Source organism: Passer montanus, unplaced genomic scaffold, assembly GCF_014805655.1.
Source record: "Passer montanus isolate IOZ18808 unplaced genomic scaffold, ASM1480565v1 scaffold17, whole genome shotgun sequence".
Lineage (NCBI taxonomy): Eukaryota > Metazoa > Chordata > Aves > Passeriformes > Passeridae > Passer > Passer montanus.
In genome coordinates this window covers 9,444,383-9,470,948 of record NW_024364270.1, presented here as the reverse complement: position 1 = coordinate 9,470,948, position 26,566 = coordinate 9,444,383, and the positions used below count along the sequence as shown (strand labels likewise).

General features: G+C 37.0%; 1 protein-coding gene across 2 annotated transcripts in view; it reads left to right on the top strand.

Annotated features, from left to right (window-relative positions):
• KITLG (KIT ligand) overlaps positions 1–22,974 on the top strand; it is a 56,995-nt gene extending 34,021 nt beyond the window's left edge. The window contains exons 3-10 of one of the 2 annotated variants that reach the window (XM_039704168.1): positions 1,122–1,184; positions 5,665–5,844; positions 7,752–7,914; positions 8,794–8,889; positions 15,469–15,578; positions 16,085–16,161; positions 17,648–17,731; positions 18,939–22,974. In XM_039704168.1, the coding sequence (XP_039560102.1) occupies positions 1,122–1,184; positions 5,665–5,844; positions 7,752–7,914; positions 8,794–8,889; positions 15,469–15,578; positions 16,085–16,161; positions 17,648–17,687 (729 nt within the window). In that variant the 3' untranslated portion in view covers positions 17,688–17,731; positions 18,939–22,974. The remainder of the gene's footprint in view (positions 1–1,121; positions 1,185–5,664; positions 5,845–7,751; positions 7,915–8,793; positions 8,890–15,468; positions 15,579–16,084; positions 16,162–17,647; positions 17,732–18,938) is intronic. The other variant, XM_039704169.1, reaches the window with a different exon arrangement.
• Positions 22,975–26,566: the final 3,592 nt, after the last annotated feature.

Sequence of the window (26,566 nt, the reverse complement as noted above, 5' to 3'; positions counted from 1 at the left end):
TTTAATGTAAGAAATAAAACATTATTTTTTGCCAAACAAAATACTATCCATAAACTGCTCAGGGGGAAAAGAAATCCCTGTGCTGGTTGCTATAGCAGCAGAATCAAAAGCAGCCATAACAGAATGATCTTTAACCTGAAGTAGGAATGCTTTAGCACCAAAGGAGCTACATCTGTGCATATTGTTTTTGTCTATGTGGATTTCAAACCATGATGAGAAATATCAATTGATGCTTTCATTGAAAGATGTTAGGTTTATTGTATCATTAAGCCTCATATTATGATGCTTTTGAGAAAATATCTCAAAAGACTGTGGATTTGTGGCAGTCCAGTGACTGTTGGACTGTTGGACTGTTCATCTCCCAACCCAGCACATTGCCCAGATGTTCAACCATGTCTCACAGTAGTGTTGGAACCCATCTGTGGCAGATTGTGTAGGAAAATTCAGTGGGCACCCTTCTTCCACTCGTTGTCTTTGCCGCAGCACACTTCATGCTCACCCACATCTGCAAAGCTGCAGCTTACATGTGTGGAAGCTCTCCTTTGCCCCAGGACATTGCTATGATATAATGATATTGCTCAACATTAGTAAGAAGCACAACTCCAAAGTCAAAGTTGTGCTCAGGTGTTTTTCTGACCTGGTACATAACTAAGGCAGGCAAGTATTTAGGTTCAGATGTATGTTGAAGTTGGATATCATTTAAAGGAAAAAGGGCTAGCTACTTCTGGGTCCTCTAATATCTACAGCAGAAGTAGTCATGCAGACACTTCAAGGCGTTAAAAGACAGAAGGGCAGGGGAGTATCTGCAGTAATAGAAAACATCAGATCACTTCTTCTCAACCCATTGTTGACTTTAACTTTGCTGGGAAGCAGTAGTACTGACCATGATCACATCAGATCTGGGCATATTGCAGAGCTGTGGAAAGATGGTTCACTTGTGAGTAAATAAGTGTCAATAGCAGTTCCACAGGAAAGTGAACATAAGTAAACATTTTTGCCTGCACCTGTAATTTACTGAAAATTTGTGTTTATATTTGCTAGATTTTGCTGAATGCAGTAATGGAAATAAAGTCTTACTTTGTGTAGTAAGTAATAACATTTTTATTATCTGTTTATTGTAGGTTGGAAATCTCCCAAATGATTATATGATAACCCTTAAATATGTCCCGAAGATGGATAGTCTGGTATGTACAACCACTTCAGGTTATTCCAAATAAATTAGCCCACTGGAACCAGTGATGGCTGTAACATTTTTTACCTATTCCTATGTCTTAGCAAGTTACAGTTAAATAATGTTTATTTCACTTTTCATATGGTTCCCAAGTATTTATTTAAAAGAAATGTAGAGAGATACCTACAGTACTTTAAAATTTATTTAAGTACAGGAGTTCTAGGAAAGTGTTTCTTCATATTAAATTTTTTAACTTTTTTTCTGTGAAAAGTCAAATTTTCATTGTGTTCTTATTTCATCAATATTATTTCATTGTGTCAATGGAAAAATATTGCTTTCTTAAAGAAATAGGTTCTCTGTAGTTGTACTTTGGAACACACTGTAGAAGTCCTTCTTGTTTCAGCCAGTGGAAATGCCACTACAGCACAACAAATACTAAATAGCCGGTAAAGAGAATCCCAAGTTCAGCAAATGGTAGTAGCATCACTAATTAAACAAACCAGTAGAATTTCAAACATACTTTGTGTTATTCTTTCTTTATAATCCCATATTTAATACATAGTGGTACTTTCAAATAATCATTATCTATACATCTTAAAATTTTATAACATTTTTATTTAAAAATCATATTATTTTATTGCTCAATCTACTGCATATTTTTTGTTTTCCTCAATTTAACAAAACAAAAGTTGAAATGTTGTATTGAAAACTTGGTTGTTGCATACATTGCAATAAAAAGGAGGAAAGGAAACAAGGTGAAAGTACAAATTGTGCTGAATGCTATATTATTTTAAGGCAAGGAAAAAAGTAAGAAAATCATGATTTTGTCAGTGAAACTGAACGACACTGTGCCTGTCTTAAAAATTAATCCTTGTACACAAACATCAGTAGCTGAAAAATATCTGCTAAATGTAAGAAGCTGTCTGTGTCTGTACAAAGTTTTCACTGTAAAAATCCAATTTTTATGTGATACATGTATAAAATATAACCTACCCTACAACAATGTGGCAAATCTAGCAATATTCCCTATTGATATTGGAAAATGATGCCAGAAGCAACATTCAATCCTGAATAACAAGAAGATGGAAGAAGAAAAGGAGGCTGCAGGATAGTGAATGGCTCTGAGTTATGAGATTATGAAGGGTTATGTCAGATGTAGAAGTGTTTTTAAGAGTTTTGCTGGAAGCTTGAGGTTTTCACTAAAAGTTAGAGTACTTTGGAAAACCCAGTTTAAAGTTGGTTCCTAAGACAGGAAAACTCTGCAGAATAAATGCTATGGAAGTCAGGTACTAGGTCCCATATAAATAAAACTAGTAGAAAATTTTCCATTTCTTAGAATATCCAATATTTAGAGAAAAAGGAAGCAAGACTGGCTGCCGCCATCCTCTGACTGCTGGACTTGTTGAAATTCACTCATCTTGGTGTCTGACGTGATGATATTCACACCTGTGGAGGACAGCTGTAGCCTAAGTGCTATTTCCCCAGCTTCCAGCCCATTAGCTAGATAGAGGCCGTTCCCTTCACTGCACTCCTGGGGGTGTTGGCAGATGAAAAAGGCCAGGGAACCTGCTTGAGCAGTGGGTCCTAGTTGTTCTCTCTTGCCTCTCTCCATGGATCAGTTTTGAGTGCCAGTATGCAGATTCTTTTCCATTCTTTTCAGTGCTATGTCATCTTGATGCATCATATCCAGGAATTTAGACCCAGTTTACATTTACAACAAGCAGCCAAGAAATAAAAATGAAGAAGAGCAGTTCAGAGCTGAGGCTTTGTTCCCTTTGCACACCACTTTCAGTCATGGTAATGGCAGGTGCAGCTCTTGGCCATATGCCTTCACAGGAGAAAGTATTCAGCAGTATTCAGATCCCACTTTGCCAAATTCCTCTCTGTGAATTTCAGGTTGTGTTATGCATACCGCAGAGAGGCTTGCTGAATAAGGAGGCTTTGCTCTGGTCCATGCAAGCTGGGAAACCCATGGCTTTGCCTAAAGTAAACGCCCTTTGCTCAACTCTGAAAGGATTGAAATGGTGCTCTGCAAATTTTTTCAACAGATTTTAATCTTCAGTGCGTGCATAAAGTGGGAAGTGTACCCAAGGTAGCAAGTCCCAAATGCAGATGACTAAAGGTAGGAAGGCAGGGTGAACACAAAGCAGATGGGAAGCCAGTGTAGTGCATGTAACAGGAACAGACTGACCCATCCATTAAACAGAAGAGTTGTTGCATTATGCACTAGCTCAAGGCAACTGAGTGGCTTTAAAAGTAGTCTTGTACAGAGTAAACTGTGTAGTCGAACCTGCAGGTTGAAAGGCAGAGATGACAGCAAAGGGCTGAATTCAGAAGAGGAGATAACATTCAAACTTTTGCACAGATCTAGAAAGTAAAAGCCAAATGAGAACTACCCTGAAGTACAAGGGAAATCACATTTTCAATTGCCCTAAAATGTAAATCTTGGTCAAAGTTTACACAAAATATCAGAATAGAGCCTTCATTTCTCTTTGCAAATAATGTCATATTTTTCAATTAGAGCAGTTTTATCCCTGTGTTTGGTAGGTATTGACATAGCAAATGATTGCACAGCTTGACATTACTGAAAAGAGAACTGAGCTTTTGTGAAATACAGCTTTGTAGGTCAGAACAGTTCAGTTAGTGGAGACTCCCACACGCATGCTAAACCACAGGAGCAGCAAAATAGACTCCCTGCTGGAATTGCCAAATGCTCACTAGGAGAAGCAGCAAGCTTATGCTAGTCCTTGCCAGAGGAGAATGCTCACCCACAAAACCTCAAAGGAAAAGGTTTTTGAGGTTTCCAGTTCAGGGAAGCACAGTAGTTAGTTCTGTGTCAGTGCTCCCACCCCAAAGCAGAGGAAAGAAAATGTGCTGCCAGTCTTGTGGAAGCGGTGGGACATAGCACCACATACACTGCTTGAACAGAAGATGTTTCAACAAACTTTCTGTGATTTACTTGCTCCTGCCTTCACCCTTGCCTTGTTGTTCTCGAAGGAAAGAGGGGAAGCAGACTCAAGCCAAATGCTATCCATTTTGCTTTCTGTTTCTTTCCTTTTTAAGTCATTGTTGAGATAATTGCAAAAGGTTATATTACTTACTTGCCACAGGTTATCATTGTGTGAGAGAGTTGTACACAGAAGTGGAAATTCAGGTGGAGCTGAGCAATGTATTTACATTTGGTTCACTAAGCCTAGAAGCCTAATATAGGTCTGGTTACGCTTCAGAAATGAGAAGTGTATTTTTTCTTGTCAGAAAGATTTACACATCAAAGCAGAACAACACCTGTGGATTTTTTTTTTAAGAATCTCTATGCAGGTTTATTGAAGAAATGGAGTAAATGAGATTAAGCCTAGAAGTGTGTACATTGCCAAATATTTGCTGTGTGTTGCAGAAGGTGGATTCAGTGGGTGCTGCCTATCCGCTGGGCAGCACCTGGAAACTGGTTTAGTGTTACTGAGAGTACTTAGGGTTTGTTGGGCCAAGATATTTGTATCTGGAAGGCTTTAATGAAACATTTTCAATATTGGAAAAATAATGTCATATATGGAATAAATTCTCATAACATTTGCCACTAAAATTTAGCTGTTATTGGGAAGCTATTTACAGGTACAAATTGCAGTTCTGACTAATGCATTACCTGTATTTTTGCTGATCATGCCATGCTGGGGATTTCCTGGGCTGGGTGACTTTTTCCTCTATTTGACTACTGTTATATATGTTATATATAACTAAGTAAAAGCAGTTAATGACTTCCCCTAAGACAGCAAGATGAATTACCAGGTTTCAGTCATGTGAACAGCTGTACAAACTTTGTCTGCAAACTAATTGCATAGGTGTTAGTATGTATAGTGACAGTCTGTGCAGAACACTTTTGTTATCAAAGACTCAGGAAGAAGAAAGGCTTTTAGATCTAGAAACTGTTCCCAGTAATGGCATTTAGTGAAAAAGCTGAAGAGAAAGAATTAACTCAGCTAACTAGTTTAAAGGTGGATGAGAGCACACAAGGATTTAATGCAAAATTCTTATGGAATCCCTCCTGAAAAGAAATTTAAATCAAGGATCTTTGGGGTTAACTGAGTCATGTAAGGTAAGAACAATAAATGAAAACTGATATTTAAAGAATTGTTAGGGCAGTAGGAATTGAAAAGAAAACAAATAGGTTAATAAAAGCATGGACTAAGGTTCATAGTAACACGTTCCAAGGCTCAAATGCTCAACACAATGACACTTGGCATTCATTGAGAATTTAGTGAAGGAATGGCATTTAACAGACAACCATAAATATGTCAGTATCAATGATAATAGAAATATTACCAAAAGGACTGATGAGAAAATTGGTCAGATTAAAGAAGAATTGTAATTTACACTTTTGAGAGAGTTTAAATTGGAAAGAACAGTCTAATTTACTTTTGCACATTGAGAGGTTTAACCAGTTTTTACAAATATCTGTTATTCAATATACATTTGTTTCTCCTTTTATCCTCTGACAGCCTAGTCACTGTTGGTTGCATTTGATGGTGCCTGAATTTTCAAGGAGTCTACATAATCTTCTCCAGAAATTTTCAGATATTCCAGATATGTCGGATGTTTTAAGCAACTATTCAATCATCAATAATCTCACAAGGATAATCAATGATCTTATGGCATGCCTTGCTTTTGATAAAAACAAGGTAATTTTATACAGAGCTTCAGCTTTTGTACTGGATATTTATTTTTTACTTTCTGTTGCACAATATTCAGTAATAGTTTAGGAATTTCCAAGGCTGTATTAGATTTGTTTTCATTTCTATTCCTGTGCATCTGAAATCCTACTTTGTTTAGAAATGCATTGAGTACACTGTGCTAACATTGGTTAATTTTTATCTCCTGTTTCAAAGAAAAATGGCTTAGAAGGAATTACAATGGCCTGTATGCAGTTATTTAAAGTCAGAAATGCGGTGATCTTCCTTAAGATAATTAATCCATTCTGATCTTTTTGAAGCTAGCAGAAATCTTCCTTGTGTATCCAGCTTAAATGATATATTTTTCTAGTGACCTTAATGTAAATTTAAAGATGATTTGGCTAAAGTTATTAATATACTCTTAGTATTTATCACAGTGTGTGAAGCTCTGAAAGCTTTTCCATGGTTTAATTAACTTTTTTATACAAAGGCACAGCAAAGATCAGAGGATATTTGTCCATTTCCATGTGTTTCTGGATTCTGACAGCAGCTGGAAGGATTCTCACTCAAGAGATGTCTGATTTTTTGTGCAGGCAGGGAAGGGGGAAGAAATTAATTTTCTTAATTAATTAATTAAGAAAATTAATTTCTTAATTTTCTAGTCTGTTATCCAGATCTGACCAGACTACCAGTAATTAAAAATAAGTTCTGTAGTTGAAGGTTTTGTCCCACTGAATAAAACAGGTAAAATACACCATGTCCTTTAGAGCAAGTATTTTATCCATAAATATCCAAGTATTCCATATACAGTTATTTTTATCAGCTAAGTCCTTAGTTTTTGTAATTGCAGCTTTTCAACACCCAGAATGAATCAAATATGTAAACACTCAGGTGCCTTTAGAGTGGAATAACTTTGTAAGCTTGCCATGTACTTGCATTGCACTGCTGTATTTAGATATTCCCTACTTTTCCATTTCAAACTCAATTATCTCCAATCTTCAGTGTATATATTTTTTTTCTTTTCTATTTTTGTCCTGATGATTCAAAACACTCAGCTGGGATGTGGCTGGGGAAGAGGAATTTTATTTTGTAGAATAGAAAAGTAAATATCCTGTAGTTCAGCAAAACAACTAGCCATTGATTTCCTTAGAGAATAATGATCTTAAGTCTAGTACTTTCACCATCAAACATAAAATAATTTTGGAGCCAAAACCAGGCGGTTTTCTTTAGGACATACTTAGACCATGTTCTTACCACTGTCCTCCTTCTTAAGAGTACAGAGTAACCCCAGGCCAAACTTGACTTGCTGACATAAAAAAAAAAAAAGAAGAAAACCATCAATCATCACCATGGATCTCAATCATGTTTAGTCTGGCGTAACAAACGTGTCTGTTAGACCTCAGAGTGGCTGGGCTTCCTTGTTTATAGTTGTTTTTATTTTTAGGTCTGTTATCAGGGATCTCTGCCTCTTTCTGAGCAGTGGTGTACCCCAGCTATTGTATTCTGTTCCACATTCTCTTGATGACAATACCAATGATTGTTGTGTTCATGTGTTCAGATTAAAAGACTCATGTGAAACTTTGCAAAGTAATGTGAAATCAAGGGGGGTTTATTAATGAGGGGAATTTTAAAAAGTCTCTTGGTTTTCAGTATAGGATGGGAGACTGTCTTTCATTCCTTAGCAATTTTGCAACACTGTATTAATAATTCATTTATATTTGCAAAGCTAATTTGAAATCCTTAGATCAGAAGGCTTCTTTGTTTTATGAAGATTGTATGCAGCTAATCTGGTTGTCTGGAGGTTAAAAATATAAATGATTTTGTATCATCTTTGGGTATTTTTATCGTTTGTTGAAGTGTTGAAATGAGCATCTCCCTTGACCTTCTTTCAAGCTGAATTCTATATTTTACTCTAGGATTTTGTAAAAGAAAATGGTCACCTTTATGAAGAAGGTCACTTCATTCCTGAGGATTTTTTTAGGCACTTTAATAGTACCATTGAGGTCTACAAAGAGTCTGCAGACAGATTGGATGAGAATGACTGCATTCTGCCTTCAACAGTAGGAACACCAGAGAATGGTAAGAGGGGTCTCCTTTTGTGGAGCAGAACCTAGGCAGATATAAATGTGTGATTTTCCTTGGATTTCAGAGATGCTAAAGATCTGATACCATGCCTCCATGTCACCTTTTTACTGCAAGTTAAAATAACTACTGACACTGAAGGTTGTGTTTCTGTTAGAAGTCAAGTTCTAGTGCCATCACTCCTAGATACATCATTTCTCAGTATAATCAAAATAACCTCACATTATGCTGCTCTGTTTCTATTCATCCAAAATATATCCTGAATTGTCTTTTTTACATTCTCCTCCTTATCTTCTCTTAATACTCTATTTGGTTTTATAAGGCGGTAAAAGAGCCCAAGAGTGCACAACTGAAAGGAGAGGAAGTTAGGACAAGCTGTAAATCGCAGCAGCCTCAAGTCACCTTCAATTTAATCCCACTTTTCCTGAACAGAGAAATGTTTACTTTATATGAACATTTTAACAAGCTCAGGTCAAGCTCCTGCAGCTCTTTCTTATCCTTCCAGTAAATGGAGGGTTTGTATTACCTTTTCTTTTACTCTCTCTAGTGACACATATTAGCTTTTTAATTAGGGCAATGTGTGCAGTTGTACAGTTACGTCAGTAGTAACTAGAAGCAGATCAGTGCCATAACTTAAGAACTTGTAAGCAGTAACCACTTTTCCAGATTAGCTATTCACCAGCAGCTCAGCATGTAGACACTTCTGCCTCTTAATAAAACTGCCTTTTTTGGCTTAATCCACTTTATGAACAGTCCTACAGCCAGCTCTTAAAACAGCCCTGTAGTTGCATTAGAGTAGTCCTGTAGCCCATCATCCTATATACAGGGAACTGTATTTTGAGTTTCATAATTCTGACACATTCATTTTCTATTTAGATTCCAGAGTCGCTGTCACAAAAACATTTTTGTTTCCTCCTGTTGCTGCCAGCTCTCTTAGGAATGACAGCATTGGCAGTAGCACTAGCAATAACAGTAAGTACAAGTGATTGAATATATGTCTCCATTTTGTTCTGGTAGCTGGTTGTGAGAGCTCAGAGGAAAAGAATGTCATTAATTGTGCAAATTAATGGGAAGTTACATGTTCCTGATGGTGTACCATGTGTTTCTCAGCTGTCATACTGAAATGCAATGAACTTATCTAATCAAAATGTAGAGATGCTATCGAGTTACAATTATGTGACAGCAGTCTACAACTTGGAGAGGGCAGGCCTCTTCGTTTTGGCTGTCATGAGGTCTCACTAGTCATATGGCCTCAGAAAATTTGGCCAGACATTTCATTTTAACTCTCAGAAAAGGAAGTTGCTCCAAATGAACAGAATAGCTATCCTAAATCGGATGAGAGTACTCATGTGAACAAAGAGGATACCTGTACATTGCATATTGAGGGTACTGTCAATCCCAACCAAGCTTTACACCAGCCCTGAGGACAGTCCCCGTATTTGTTTGGTGTAGTTGCAGTAGGGCTATCTCCACAAGTCAGCATGCTTTCACTTGGGGTTAATGACAAAGTCACTATCTTTCTGGCAGGCTGTAATCTTCTCTCTGGCATACTCATGTACACCTTTCTTATCTGTCTTGATCACTTATTACAAGGCAGCTCCCTGTAAGAGTCCAGAATGGTTGCTGTAAGAGCCTCAACATTACCTATCATGAGGTCAGAAAGGGTATAGGCATCTGAGGTGAAAGGAAACAGTGAAGTTTCAGGGGCTTTTAGTGACATCATGTACAACAAGGTGAACACTATCTGGAGCTTCCCACGTGAGCAAGAAGGGATTTTCCTTAGAGGTTCCTGAAATGGTGATCAAAGTTTAACCTTGTTGTTTCCTTGTTCTCGTTTCCCAGACATGTCAAGATGACAACATGTATCTAGCTCTCTTTACAATTTCCCCTTTTCACTTCACAAACATCTATGGTATCTGAATGTGTGGTGATGAAGTATGTGACTGGTACTCCCTGTGCTTGAGGAAATATGGGCAGAGAAGCAGCCTGATGTATTCTAGTGGGCACAATGGTAGCTTCTGTTGGTGACACAGTTGCTACTAGGCCTGAGTGTTTTCTCATGATCCTTCTCTTTGGAATGTGTAATCTAGTTACCCTCTGGGCTTTTAGCACCATGAATGCTACCTCTTAGTTGGCTCACAGCTGCTATCAGATTTGAAGCCCTTCTTGATTGCTTTCTAATTAAGAGTAGGTCTTAAGTAATCACAGCCCAGAACCCTCATAGTAGAAGGAATTAAAAAAACCCCTCCACTTCTGGCTGCCAGCCCGAGTCTTTGGAAAAGAGAAGACTTGCTGTGGTAGATTTCTTGCCAGGAGGTCACAGAGCTGTCTGCAAATAACCTGATGAGCCCAGGGCCAACTCTGAGGCACTAGGAAGGGGTTAAAGTATTCATACCTGTCTCTCTCTCAGGTCTGAACATGTGATAATTTTTGCTGTCATTGCTAGAGGAAAAATATTCAGCCACAGCCTGAAGCAATGGGAATGGATCAAGAAGCCAAAAGACAGAGAGATTACAGGAGCAGTTCAGATGAAAGGAGTTTGACCCAGTACAGTAACAGAAGGGGTGTCGGGCAGTGCAGTGGAGTGTGGCACCTGTGTCTGTATTGTGGAGGAGAGTGCAGAAGCAGGATTATTAATCTTGTTTTATAATTGGAACTGATAATCAAGTAGGAAAAAAGCTTAATTAAAATAATGCAGTAAAATGCTTGGCTACCATATGCTGTACAGGTGTGTTTTAACTGATTATCATTCTCTTAAGCAATTTATTGGAAAATTGGATATCAGTTAACAGCCTTATGTAGAAATTACATGAGGACTGCATGTCTGGCTGGGTCTGGGGACAGTTTGAACTCATAATCAGATTAAATTACATTAATTTGGATGCTGACTTGTTACACTGTAGTTACTCATTTGGAGGTTTTTTGCAGGGAGGGAGCTGTGGAATCTTCATTGACATCACTGTTTTATTCCCTGAAATGGCCTTTAGTGCCAATTGTACTTTTGTCTTGACTTCATTGCTGAGGAAGTTTTTTGTTTTAGTTAATCCTTACCTTCTTGGGATGAATGACAGTGAATAAACCTTAGCACTTCCCCTGTGAAGACTCTCCGGCATAGCATTGCCCTGGCTTCAGTATTGTTTTCAGAAAAGCACCACTAAATTCAAATTTCAAAAAGGAAAACATTGAGAAAAGGGGAAGCCTGAAAAAAAGCATCTTCAGACACAAACTACAGTATATATTTTTTTAAGTAACCCTTTAATTTTAAACAGTTTTAAGCTGAGTTATTTTTCAGTTTAATATTTTCTAGAGCATTTAGAAACATTCAGTGTTTGCAAAAGATCCCCTCCAGATTAATATATTTTGAATCTATTAATACAGTCTATGTAGTCAGATGTCTTGAACTGCCCCAATTCTAAATTCGACTTAGACAAGCCTGAAGTGCATCATCCAATAAAATAATTTGTGAAATATAATAGAAATTGTATATAAATTAGCTAAGTTACAGATTTTTATTCTTGATACTTTTGTTGAGTCATATTTCATGACTTCATTGTTCTTACACAGCAATAAAGTTAAACTACAATATTAGAGTAGAATCATAGCTAAATATACACAAAAAGTCTTAGCTCAGCCAAATGAAAAATAGAACAGTTATGCTATTGTAGTTGTTTTTTGAATTGTAATAGTGCTTTATTCATTCTTGTATATTGAATATAGACTTGTAACATGTTTCTGCTTCATCTTTTCTCAAAAGCAGAAAGATCTTTCCTTATTTCTCATAAAATTCTCAAAAGACTACTGCCACCATCCCAAATTTATTTAGGCTGCTTTTTTTTTCCTCGTTGTGTTACCTGACTGCAATCCACTGAAGTTCCAATTAGCTGTTAAAGCTCCAGTCTTACTCATATTTCTCTGCATGATTATACCACACATGGTCTAAAGATTGTAGATGAGATGGTTCCTATGTAAAGAAGAAGGTTCAGGATAAGAAGGATAAGAAGTCTAGAGTCCTAATCTCTTCTTTCAGTGGTTGAAGCCATCAGATGAATTTCATGTTGCTCTGATCAAAGCTTGAAATTACTAGCTGTGACTAAAACTTCTCCTTCAATTGAATGCCATAACATTCTTTATAATTTTATGAAGAGTTCAGTGTTGCCTCCTTACATTTTTGTCTGTAATTTCCTCACAATAATTTAGCCCAATTATTTAGTACTGAGTAGCTCAAAGAGCATGTAAACACAGAGATCTCTGTAACTGTTTTTAGGAAGAAGGTCTCCTTTTTTAATTAAGCAAAAAATACCATAGTTTAATTCAGTAATTGCACAACAACTTTAAAATGTTCACCCATGGCTTAATGCAATTGGTGCTGCCTTCTGTGCCTTTGTTCCTTTGTTCCAACTTAATAGTTAATGGAAAACCCTAATGAACAGGTGAGAGCTGCTCTGCATTTTTACAGATAAGATCTTGTGGTAATTGTGTTGGAACTGAGCAGAGGTAAACTGGAAATTCCTTTGAGACATATATAGCAAAAAAAAAAGCCAGTGCTTTCAATTATAATCACATATGGCTCAAGGTAGGAAGCGGCTCTATACCTTCATTGTGTAGTTGAGTGGCTTTTAACGTAAATATATTTTCTTTACAGCTTAACATCCCAGTGTCCATAAAGACTATACATAAATCAGCATCAAATGAGTTCACTTCCTTAGGGAATCTTCCACAAGATACAGAGTGAGAGCTCTGAGAGATGCTGGCTGGCATCCACTCCCATTTTTCACTCTGCTGGATAGAGTCAGCAGTTCCTCTGGCATTGCCCAAAGTGTTCATAAAGTTATTGGTACACCTGATTCCTGCTATTCCTTCTCCTGCTCTGCCTTTACAACTGATGGGAATCAGAATCTTTCTTTGTAGAGCTCCAAAGTTTCTAACAGACAAAATGTCCCTGTGGTAGCCAGCTTTCTTTCCTTCTCTCCATTTTCTTCATTAAGACAAGTCCTTGGGAGGTTCTCCAGACTGCAAATTCTTCAGCCTGTTCTGTTTTAAATTTTAATATAAATAATAGGCACATGAAGAAACCTGCCATGACTCATTTCATTCTCTCCAGATCTTTCAAGAGAATTTTTTCTGGACTTGAAAGTGAAATTAAATATTCTGGTTTTGCTTGCTTTTTAAGGTAGTTATGGATGGTAGTTACTTAACTTTCAAATTAATTCATACACTGTCATGTTGTGGAAAATCTGTTGTTATTTTTAAAAGGTAGGCTAAGAAGACAATCACAATGGGACTGTATTTAGGCTCAATCCCTGGATTGTATGTCCCCACATGGAAAGCAATTTATAAATTCCTTTCAGTTTTCCATAGACGATTAAGAAATCATCTGCGTTGGAGATAACTTTTCAGAAGTCAGATTTTTCCAGTTTTAGATACCTCATTTTAAAGGAGTCTCTTCTGTTGTCTTAAATTGCATTAAGTTTGTTAAAAATACTGTTAAAAACAAAGGTACAAAATTATCACTGATTATCCTGCATGCAGAATATTGCTCTAGCAGTACATCTGAAAAACAGCATGCTTGCCATGACATGCTGCCCAGCACTGTGGGTAAGCAGAAGGTTTTTGAGGTTATGCACTCTACCATAACATGTTATCAAACACATTATGCTCTACATGACCTGAAGAGTCTTTCCTTTGATTTTTATTTCACTTTTTAATTTTTTTTCTGAAGTTTTCAGGGTGGAATCCAGAAAACATAGCCATCCCCATATGATTTACATAATTTAGCTGTAAAACTCAGCAGTCTCTCACTGAGAAGGATGGCATTAGGCAAATGAGGATTCCTTTTTACTTTCTTAGAGCATAAGAGCAATATCAGAATTTTCTTCTGAGAATACAGTTTAGATAAACAACAAGAGCATTTCTAGAGTTGTTCAGGCTGGCCCCACCTACTTGATTTTGCCCAGTTTTCTTGCAGATCAGTTCTGCAAGCAAACATCCTCTGTGCCTAATCTGGGACAGAAGGCTAGAAAGGTTATGTCTCCCCAGTGAATGTCTGCACTTGGCTTTAATGTCTGAGCAGAGAGAGGCAGACTAATCACTAGCCTCTCTTTTTCAGCTGGTGTTCACCTCTGCAGAACGTTGTCTGCTATCTTTGCCTTCTGTAGACAGATTTCTTTCATGGGAAGCTGGTATCAGTTCTGCTTGACTGATGCTTCCTTTTAGTGGGCAGAAGCTACCAGATATAGGTGAAACTCAAGCCCCTACAGTAAGAACCTAGACTCTGTAAACAGTGTATGAGACACAGAGATGTATGTGGTATATGAATATATAAGATATAGACTTTATGTTGTCTTGTTATTTCTAACAACGTTGAGCCTAGAAAACACAGTTGAATTTCAGAGATAAAAAGAATATTTGTCTAAAACTTGAAAAATGTCAACAAGAAAATCTGAGAGTTGAAAATGAATTGCTAGTTAATTATAAGAGCACTTCTTTCTAAACTAATGTATTTTCTTGGAGGCTGTTTAATAATGTACTAAACACATGTTGTTTGACCCAGAATATCATACTGTGTGTGCTTAGACATTTGCTGTTTGCATGAGTCACGCAAATTTTGAGTGCTGTCAGTTCATTTTCATTTCTGTGTATCCAATCACCTACACTTTTCCAGTGCTTACAGTTTGGTTCTTTTTCTGTAATCTGTCAATACACCCACCATTTGAGCTGCAGACACCCAGTTTGAAATGAACCAAACCTGCAGGCACGACATCTAAAATACCAGTCTCCTGAGGTTCACTTTGCATTTCAGGAGGGTCCCCAGGTGATTCTGTTGGACTTTCCACATCCTGAAATAACCAAAGGGAGAAATTTTAGTCTCAGCATGCATACAGCTCCCAGTGACGAAATGGAATTGTTTGTGTACATAAAAGAATAGGATTGATGCTCTTCTATACAAAATGTTAAAAGCTATCAAGAAATACTTATAACCAAATAACACACTGTTAAACCTCAAGGTACAAGGGTTTGATCTTGCTGAACTCAGCGGTACCTTTCCAGGAAGTCTCAGAAATGATCAGGTTTATTCTATTAAATTAACCTCCCCTGAGAGCCCTCATGTTGGTCATTGATTAGTGGCAAGGCAAAGTGCCTGCAGTCAGTGGGAGCTGCCTCATGAACTAGTGCAAATGCATGAATTGGCATATATTCTTTTCCAAATAAGTGCTTTGTGTTTCAAAGTAAAACCTTTAAAAATTAAGAAATCCAAAACTTTGAAGTGTGGGAAAGAGATGATTCTCTACAAATGGCAAAAAGAGAATTGGTGTTGGTACTTTTCAACACTGTTGTTTCAGAAGTGGGTGGAGCATCCTTGTGGTCAGAAATTTCCTGTAAGATTTTGTATGAAGTGCATCTCATGTACATTGCACTTTGAAGTATCTGTTCTGCTATTTAAGATGCTGTTATGTAGGTGGTGCATGAAAGTGCTCTTGCTAATAGTATTGCCCTGAAGACAGTTTTCTGCTATAAATCTGTCTTCACTAATGAGAGTATCTTTAATTACAGATGAAGCACTTGGCTTCATTAGCAACTCCAGCCTGCAAGGGATCAGCATAGCACTGACATCATTGCTGTCTCTCCTTATTGGCTTTATTTTGGGAGCCATATACTGGAAGGTAAGAGATACTACATATAATTGTTTACATAGTGATGCTACATTTCTTTGCTGTGGGGAGGTGAGAATAAGAGAACCATTCTGTGTTTGAAAGTAAGCAATACCTCTTTTGATCTCGACTTAACTGTGACTTGCAGATGTAAATCTGTGTGTCAAGTTCTTAAATTCTACCATCAAAGTGCAAATCCTGTCTTATCAGCATGATTGCTCTCTAATTGGAAACAAAAATTGTGTGATTCACTCAATTTTCCATTTCTCCTATTGTATATTGAGAAAGAATTCTTTTGCTTTTGGCCCCTATGCCCCTGCCTGCAATATAAAGACTTGAAGAGTAAAATTTATATTAGTAGATGTATGTTAGAGGACAAGGTTTGGCCTACATTTTGCAAGATGACTTTGATATTGAACATCTGAAGCAAATTGAAACATACAATTGTTATTTACTAAAGAAAGCTTTAGAATATTTATAGATTTAGAATATTTATATTTAGTGCATTTTCTTCCTAGAAAATACATCCCAAATCCAGACCAGAAAGTGATGAAACTACACAGTGCCATGACTACCAAGAGGAAAATGAGATAAGGTATATTGTTTCACTTAAAATTTGTATTTACAGGTATAATTTTATCTCTGAGAACTACTTTCTGTTTACCTGTGTGACAAACACAAAAAAAATCCCCCAAACACAAGGTCTTGCTGCAGAGGTAAAATATGTGCTTACAGTATGCCATTTAAAGGACTTTCTGGTTTAAACACAGAAATTTATATGGAGGATTGTTCTGTGTACAGCATTTTATTATGGGGACATTTCTTTTGTCTGTCTTTTTTCCCACTGTGAGAAAGGATTGCTGAGACCTATAGGAAAACCAACAAAATTAAGTAAATGTTATTTGCTGTGTATTGTAAAGCTAGGTTGAAGATACAGAAATAAATAGAAAGCAATGTCTTTCTGGTTGTGCTACTAAATCCTTTTAAATACCTTTTACAATAACATTTTTTATGTTCTTTCACTTTTTTACGTTCCCCAGGGTACTATGTTTTCCAGTTTTTTTTTTTTTTTTTTTTTTTAATATTTGTGGAAAGTTAATGTGAACTCATTCAAATGCTAATAACTTCTTAAGGTCATCCTGAAATGATTCACAGCTCTCTTCCTACTTGTACACTGATTTGTCTGATTTTTAAAGAAAGAAAGCTCTAAATGAATCAAAAATATCTTAGAAATAACAGTTCAAGGCTTTGAATTTCCTTGGACATGACTTGGGCAAGGAATTCTGTGAAATCCAGGAAAGGACTTAGGGACATTTTAAGTAAGAATACTTAGTCCATGCTAAAGCATTTTGAGAGTATTGTTTAACTTCATGTTTAATGATGTTTGGTCAGATTTTAACTATGAATGATTTACGGAAAGATCTGATGCAGGTGGCAGAAGGGCGTGTCCTGTAGTGTCCTCACACTGTGTGAAATGCCTGGTGCTGCCCATTGGTGAAGGGACAAATAGGCAAGGTTCTGATCTAGCAGTTTGGTGACAGGAGCCGAAGTATTCCATGTTTAAGCTTGCTAAAGTTATACATTCATAAAACAAATTTTCTTCATATACAGTATCTAGAATGGAAGGCTGTGTATTTATTTTGCCAAGTATATTAGTTTCTACAAATAACTCATTCTGCGCGTCATCCTCATAGGTGTTAAAACCTGTGAAATGGAACATACATTTTCCTTTTAACTTCACAGAAAATACAAAACATTTTTTTATATGAAGAAAAGATGACACCGTTAAATGCAGGAGAGGGCCTTTGCAGGAACTTGAAACAGATTGCATTCTCTATCAGATGTCTTTGTAAATACATGGCATGTGTTTTGGCATACATGGCATAGATGACCATCACAAATTTCTCCTCCCTGAGAAATTAGGAATATTCATCTATAAGTAAGAAGCACTAACATCAAACATGCATTATAATTCTTTTATTTTATTCCTTTAAATTTTAACTAACTTATAAACCCTTCTATTCTATTTCCTTGGAAGGCTATTACTGAAGTAATAAAGTACCTTTTTTTTTTTTTCCCAGTATGTTGCAGCAAAAAGAAAAGGAACATCTACAAGTGTAGCTGTTGCTTTTTCTCCCTCAACACTGTTACTGTTTCATATACTGGTAAGTTGGTTATTGTGAGAGTTTTGGCGTAGACTTAACTACTTTCAGCTGCTGCAATATAAAGTGATTCAGGGTCCATTTTCAGGAAAAAAAGAAATCTTGCTGTCATTAGGTAGAATTTAGCATTTAGTAGGTGTATAAGATTTTTAGCAGCTAATTGAATTAATCCTGTATCATTAATGTAGACCTTTGATTTTAACTTGAATGCTTCAAAATGAAATTTACAAGAATTCCAGAATAAAGGACAGCTACTGCTTCTCCTTTTTGGTGTTTGAGCTGATACAGAGAAGCCTTCAGCTGTTACACTACAGCTGTTTCAAAGCAAGGTGAACTAAAAAGCACAATCTGGTAAAATTAGCAGGTGAGTATAGGAGAACAGGCCAAGTAGAGCTGAGCTTTTATATAATTGCAGCTTAGTCAGCACATTTCTGTAGTCTCTGTAGCCTTATCAGATGCATCAGTCTTACTTAATATGTAAGAGTGAGCAGCAAAGGTGAGTGAGGTTTCTCAGTTCCAGCTGTCCTCTGCAGAGCAGTACTTCTCTGGCAAGAGGCTTCTTACCACAGAAACTCTGCTATATTTAACCCATGGCATCTATGTAAGAGTCTGGAAAATTCAGACAGTGCTGAATTCTTCATCATTTATCATGAGTGGAAAGAGCAGCATTAGAGTATAACAGACAATCTCAGTTTTGCAGTTCATTCTGTAGCAGTTACTCTCAGGTGTTCAATATGATTGAGTTAGCTGCAACTTGAGAGGTTTTTCATTCTCCTTAACTGCTTTGTTCTACCATATTCTCATTGACAAGCAAAGTTGTCACTGCATTGGACAAGTTGTTCTATTTTTTCAAAGATGTAAACTCAGTTTGGTTTGTCCAGATGACTTCAAAGGGAAGTTTGCTGCCAGAGATTGCCAATACCAAAATGCTCAAACAATTATGTAAAACACGAGATGTAAAACACGAGAGAAACTACCTTAGATGACATCAATGAGCTTTTGCAGGCAAGTGTGTTCTTGCATCAGGAAAGTACATCTTATAACATTTTTCCTTCTGAGTAAAAAAATCCCTATGCAAGTGTCATTGAATTTATTTCCAAAATTATAAGAAAAACATGTCTGTGTTGTATGTCTTTGAAAAGATCTACGGTTTAGTAATACAGAAAGGAAAACTAATCAGCAAAATCGGAATTTCTGTTTTTCTCTTCAGGCAGGTAACAGTTCCGTGTTCGCTTCATAAATGAAGCAGCTTTAAGCACATTCGTATTCCTTCTGGAGTGACAGACTGAGTCTGCATCTGTTGTTGCTGCCCATGACTCCATAGACATGACACAGAAATGAGGACAATTTGTGTTTGTTACTGTGAAACCAACACTGAATTGAACAATGACAAGAAGAGTGTGCACTTAGCAGGACTGTATCTTATGTGAATATCTACCTTGTGTGACATTTGAGGTTTTTTAATTGCATTAATACTTTCAGCTGACTCTGGCAAACAAAGTATGTCCTGGACATAAAAAGCATCTTTCAAATGCCTCCAACAGTGTGTAATCATTGCAAGTCATAAATACCTTTGCATACTTAATTTAAATTCTGTGTCCTCTACCTTAAATTGATGTCTTCAGATGAAGGTCTCTGAACTGACAGAAAATGCAGAAATGGATACAGATAACATACTCTTCAATATTGTATATAAAACTTGAAAGCAAAGTCATGCCCTGAGCTCGTGTTCTAGACTTAGACTTATAAGGAGCTGTGTTTATGCCTGTCAAAGGCAGTGTGTACAGCAACACGTGGTCTCTATCGGGTGCCAGGTGGCTGGTTGCCCACCCCAGAAAGCCTCAAGAATTCATCAGCGTTGGTGGTCTCTGTTCAGGAGAACCAAATACTGGATGAAGACAAAGTAAACAGGAGGTGAATGTACCTCATGGAGCTTCGAAGAATTAAGTATAACTGCTGGGTATGTGAACACTGGCGAAATTTCCACTCGTGCTAAGGCAAAGTAAAGAGTCTGAATTGCGTTCAAACATCACAATAAAGACAAACCCATGAAATGCATTTTAAATTCTGAAGATGCATGCCATTTATACCTTGTCTGTAAATGTATAGCATAGAAAATCTGAAAGATCCTGAGAGTGTATTTAGCTTTTACTTACATCAGCTGTAATTAATGTTTGCATTGTGTTTTAAGTGATTAGTAAGCTTTAATATCCTGGCATTCTCCACTCTTGAAAGTTAATTCTTTTGAAACAAAAGAGAAAGGCTTTGTTTCCCAACTGTCTTTTGCATCTATTACTGTTACAGTATCCATGGCATATGAACAGGACTAATGTACAGATGTGCATTTTCAAGTAAATCCTAAAAATACCATGGTAAAAGTTATAAGTGTAGTTGTGCATCTTTTCATCTTGTCTCTTCCCAGCTAATGAGTATGAATTATTTACCTGTATTAGGGGTTGTAATTCAGAAGGGTAAATGGTAAAGGCTCACATAAGGTGTCATCTGTCATGATACTGAGCAGGTCAGCAAGAGTTTTAGTTTAAATAACTTGAAAACTTAAAAAAAACCCAAAAGCCAAACAAAAAACCAACACAAACCCTTTTAAAGTTTTGCATAAAGTTGGAGTTCTCCTTAAAATGTATAGTTACTACATTTTTTAAGAGTCCTTGTGGAAGTTTTAATCTTCTGCTCAATTTTCTGAGAACCCTGCATTAAAAAGAATATTTCATACATATAATATATACGTGTGTATGTGTGTGTGTGCTTGTGTGTTTCTGTGTGTATTGTTGGTAAAACTGTCTTTCAGACTTGCAAAAAGAAAAAAATCTCAGAACCTTACCATACTTGATGATGTGGCATGTAGCTACACTGTGTGAAATTTTGACCCTACCGCAATAAGGCTGAAATTTCTCATGAATTCACCGATGGAAGGATTTGATCATGCAGAATTTGTATTTATACTCAGGCCCTTTTTGCACTTTCTGTTTGTCAGAAAAGGGTCTTCAAGTCCTACTCGGCTGGTATAAATTAGCATAGTTCTATTAAGGATAACAGAACTTTGTGGTTTGCATCACCTGAGGAACTTCTCTTAGACTAGATCAAAAGAAGCTTAGTGTCAGAATTAGGCCTTCACATTTATTCTGAAGATGCTGGAGCACTCACCAATTAATAAACAGGGTTGCTTATCACTTCTAAAAAGCAAGTGCATTCCTCAAACAATGGAATTCCCCATATAAAGCTGAGTCTCCTTTGACTCTATGTAGTTCTTTACTCACAAGGCCCTCAGACTTTGAGTTTCAAACTTTTTAAAGAGGTACCCTAAAAGAAATGTCAGCATGACCTAATTGATGAAAATTTGCACCTTATTGGTAATGAAGAGAATAACTGTGTATTGGTTTTGACTGAATGGAAAAGTGTCCACAGTAAATGGGAGCAATTATCCTTACACATTGTATGAAAACATTAAATACTTCATACAATGTGCTCTTGAGGCTAGCTTATGCATTTGATGGTTTGGGTTTTTTCCTTAGCTTCAGTAAAACAAAAATTTTGTATTTATTAATGTTCTTTGTTGATAAAAAATATTCCATTTTCTAAATGTATTATTTCCAGAAAATTAAATACTCAGTAACACTTCATTTGGGTCATATTCGTGTTCCCCAAATTATACTTTGATATTCAAAAGCATGATATTTTAGGCTTCTTAATCTTCAATACTATAGAAAATATCAGTTATGAATTGAAGCATCAAATAAATAAAAATTGACTATGACAAAATGTTCACTTTCCAGGAGCAACAACTTAAAGTAAGTCACTTTCAAATAATGTCAGACACTTCAATATTTTCTGTGGAGCAAGGTAAATTTTAAGTTATATGAGATCAGAAAGAAAACTCATGTATACTTTTGACCTTCACATCACAAGCATTGTTCTTTGAATGTGCACAAAAGTTGTGTGACACCTGGATTAGCAGAACTGTTCTTGGACCACATGGTTTTCTCATTCTTTGCCCTCATTTTGAGAGATCTGAACACAAAAGAGATCTGATTGGGTGTTCTCAATCCTTTTGCAAACAAGAAGGAGAATTCTGGACATTTGGGGATACACTAGGTGGCAAGGCACTTTGAAGTGGCATAATGAATTTACTGGAAACTTTCTGTGCCCACTGAGGAGATCTTTACTTTGGACATAGTGAGATTCTGAAAGACTACTGACTTGTGAGACATCTTTGAAATCAATGGAAATAGAGTAATGTACTCTTCAGCTGGAGATGGGGTGGCAGAAATAGACCTTTAATTGCTTCTTAACTTCTAAAGAGTTTAACTTCTAAACAGTGATCAGTTTTTCAGTCTTCTTTTTGGGTAGACAGAGCCCATGCATTAACACAGTTGGAAAATCAACACACTCCTTAGAATAAATCTGGGGAAAAAAGGGGTGATTTATTTTTTCTATATAAAAGTCAACCAAATTTGGCTTTTGGATATCTGTGGCTTGGTGAGAAATGTAACATTTTTAGGTTTCCTTTGAAATAGTTGAACTTTGCATGCAATTACTAGTGGCCTTGTGAGAATAAAAAAGCAGATAGTCTTATACTGAGTAACTGTTCTACTTTAGATGTGTGTTTACTTGAATGAATTAATGGTACTTATTTCATCACAAGGTCATTTTATAAGCATATAAAATGTGCTTTACTATGGAGTATGTGTACAACCTGCACATGTTTTAGATTCTCTTCTGCAGCAGCTCTGTTTTCTCTGTTGCTCTATGTAATATATTGAAACTGTTCAGTACACAAAAGAGAATTATTAATTTGAAAATTTAACAGTGCACATAAAATACTGATATTTTAGTTTAATTTATGTTTAAGAATTATCCAACATTTTTCAATTAATAAATCTGATTCAACTGTCTTAAATGCAGATTTACAGTAATGGTGGCATGTTGCTATTTTGTTATCAAATTAATGGAACGTGGAAACTTCAGACTCTTTAGTGATAGAGACAGATGTTTGCTGGTTGCATTATGGGCAAATTCATTTATTTCAATGTAAATGTCAGCACAGTTTTGCATAGTTACATTCTGACTGAAGGTAATCAACAAAGTTTATAAAATGTGATGTGTATGTACATATGTGTCCACTTAAAGATAGATGTTTTCCCAGATCCTTTTTTATACCAGTTCAGATTTGGAATTTACATTATATACATATGCTTTATTGTTCTAAATAAAGATATTATGCACTGTCACATAATTAGTATATTGCATTGTGTTAGTCCCAATTAAGACATTTCTATGTCCTGTCATGATCTGAAAGAATTCTTTGTCAGAACATATGCTACTTGATGTGGACTCCTTCACTTGATGCAGACATTTCATGATGATGCACTTCTTTTGCAGAGAGTGGCATTTACCAGGATCTTTCAGTAGAAACCAGAACTTATCCTGGAAAGGATGGCATCCTTTCTTTAAGTTTTCAGCAGCTTACTATGGCTTTTCTGTAAGAAGTCTGGGATGGGATGAGTTTGGGAGGAAAAAACTGAGCTGCTCAGGGAGCTCTGGCACCTCTCCATTCCTGAGAGAGAATGAAAAGTTGCCAGCTAAAGATGAACAGGTAAACCTGCTGAGACTTTCAGCCTGCCTCAGAGAGCACTAGTGAGCCTTGGAAGGCAGAGGGGACATTGCAGTAGGAAGATACAGAGGGATTTGTAAATAAGAATAAAGTAGAGACAGGACTGACAAGGAAGAGTAGGTTTAATGGCCTGGGACACAGGGGAACAGATTCTGGAGATGACGGAATTTGTATGAATGAAAGCTGTGGCTGCTGATCTGGAAACAGCCAGAAGTGCAGAGTTGATGGCTTGAAGAAGGCCATGAAACAGCCCTCACTGATGGTGTAGCAGAAGTCATGCCCTGAGGAGCAGCACTGGTGGCTCAGGTGGGTCAGCAGCAGGATGGCACTTGATTCAGCTAAGGCTGCATGAGCACGATGTAACTGCAGAGTTGGAAATGAGTGTACTTCATGAGCAAGCTGCACTAATGCAACAAAAACTCTAATTTGACCTGGAATTTCAGGAAGGCAGAAGTAACAGTAGGCTACCTAGAAATGAGATGTGAGCACTCTTAGCTAACAAAACAACTCTTGCTGAAGTCAGGAGCTGGTAACTCATAATCTGGTTCAATGTCCAGATGGAGGTTGGTGGTGAGGGGTGTCCTTCAAAGGTCTGTATTGGGAAGGGTAGTGTTTAATATCTTCATCAATGTCACAGACAATGGGATCATGTTCTCACTCACCATGTTCACAGACAGCACCAAGCTGAGTGGCCCCAAATGTATCTCAAGCTGCATGAACAGGAAGCATAGCCAGCAGGTTGAGGGAAGTGACTCTGGCCCTCTGCTCTGCTCCATTCTGGTGACACTCCACCTGAAGTATTGCATCCAGCTCTGGGGCCCCAGCACACAACAGGCATGGACCTGTTGGAGAGGGTCCAGAAGAGGGATGCAAAAATGGTTAGGGGGATGAAATATGTTCCTGTGAAGAAAGGGTGAGAGGGTTTCGGCTATTTAGTTTGGAGAAGAGAAGGCTCTGGGGAGACAATATGGCAGCCTTCTAGTACTTAGAGAGAGCTTACAAGAAAGACAGGGGCTTTTTAGTAGGAACCATTGCAATAGGACAAAGGGCAAAGGTTTTAAATCAAAAGACGACAGATTCAGACTAGATATAAAGAAGGAATTTTCCAATTTTGTGTAGTAAGGAAGGTGAAATACTGGAACAGGTTGTCCAGAGAAGTTCCCTGGAAGGTCAGGTTGAATAGAGCTTAGAGCAAACTGATCTAGTTGAAGGTGCCCCTGCTAATTTCAGGGGGGCTGTTCTGGATTGTCTTTAAAATACTTCTCCAAGCCAAACTCATCTATGATTCTATGAATTGTAGCATATGCAGATGGAGTAAAGGGCAAGAGGGAAGGTCTGGGAAAATGTGCAGCCCTTCAGCCAAGGTGACACCACCATAACATTTTTGTTAGTCTGTTTTACAGTTTTTGGTGCCTTACATAATGCTGACTAACTGCACACCACCATCACTGCTTAATCTGAACCCTGCAGATTTAAATGTGCTAAAGAATTGAGAGAAATATTTACCTTCAGTTTTCCAATTTTAGTTTCTCCAAAAGAATGAATATAAATATCTTGTTCAGTAGATGGAAACAAAGGCTGTCTTTGTCCAAATCCTGGACAACATTAATAATGACATTTTGCTACTTCTGTCATGCAGAAAAACAATGCTTATTATAATAAACAACTGTTTCTTGATAGCAATATGTTTTAACAGCTTAACACTTCCATGAAATGACTGTATTTTAGATGAGCTGGATATATGCCCACTTCACATACACTCCATGCTACACTCCAGTGTAATTTTATTCCATGTTAACAAATGAGTGTTACGAAACATATTTTTTCCCAAAGCTTCTGAATGGTAATAAATAATATGTTTTCATCTTAACAAGATGGGTTGTTTCAGGATTTTGCGCTACATTAACAGCTTATAGAACCACTTTCTTACTACTCTTCATGTAGCTGTTTAGACAATTTTTCTCCCAAAGTTCAAACGTTTTTAAAATGGATTAAGTTTCCCAATAGCTACAAAGAAGCATGTGCTAACACAATCAACTTTTATGTCATTACATACTTAAAAGGAATTATTATGTGATGGTGCATAGTGGAAAATATGGTTAAATTAAAGCAGACTGCCAAAATTGCAGAGAGTTAGAAGAGAAGTTTAGCCCTCTTTTTCCCATGCTGTATCCCAAGGTAAGTTATTTCACGTAACAGGAAAAATCCCAAATGCAGTTATAGTTCCTCTGACTTGTGGCCCCTTCTGCAAAATTCCACCATAAGCGAACAGGAAGTAAAAATACAGATGAGACTTTTTTCGGACAGACATGAGCCTTAGGCTTCTGGCCAGTCACAAAATGCAAGGACAATTTTCATTCTCTTTTGGCAAGATATTTTCTTGAGCTCATGGAAGAATATTCAGCTGAGATCACAAAAGCCTCTTTGTTTGTCACCAGTTCTGCTCTGCAGGATAATAGCATGATAGCAAAATTGGCCCAATTAGAGTAAAGAAGCTGCAGAGCAGAATGTATAGCTTTTGTCATTTTAAGTGACTACCACAAGTGACAAAATGTCATCTTAGAAATTTCCCCTTGTCATCTCCTACATTGTGAATGATGATTATTAGGACCCCCCAGGTTATTTAATCTGTCATGTTCTTAAAGTCAAATATTTTAGACCTTCCTTTTTCTCAGCAGTGCTGTCATCACTAACAAAACACAGAACAGCCTTCACCTTTAGAAATGACAAAAATGGGGATGTGTCTCAAAACCAATTAATAGCATCAGTGAAGGCAGAGGCATAGCATCTAAATCTTTTAAATATCATCCCCAAGAATAAAGCAATGAGTTCTTAGACGCAATTACTCCTTTGCCAGAAGTTGAGAAGAAAGTATCTCATTGACATGGTGGTACCACTTGGCAATTTGTTGTTAAGTCTTGTTTCATATTGTTCCAGAGGAATCCAATTGCCTCAGTCAGTAAGCACTGTGTTTTCTTGATGATATTTTAAATGTTCCAACCTCTGGATCAAACAAAGAGTTGTGGGAATGAAGAATGCTATTAAGTGCTATAATTGGGTACTCACTGCATTTCAAATAGAAATTTGTGCTACAGTCAGTGCTACATGGCAAAGTTTAAGTGGGCATCCTAATGTACCTGTAATGTAGTGTGCACGTGTGTGGGATGAGGGGTACTGGTGGGGGTGGAGGTGGTGCTTCAATGTAGCAA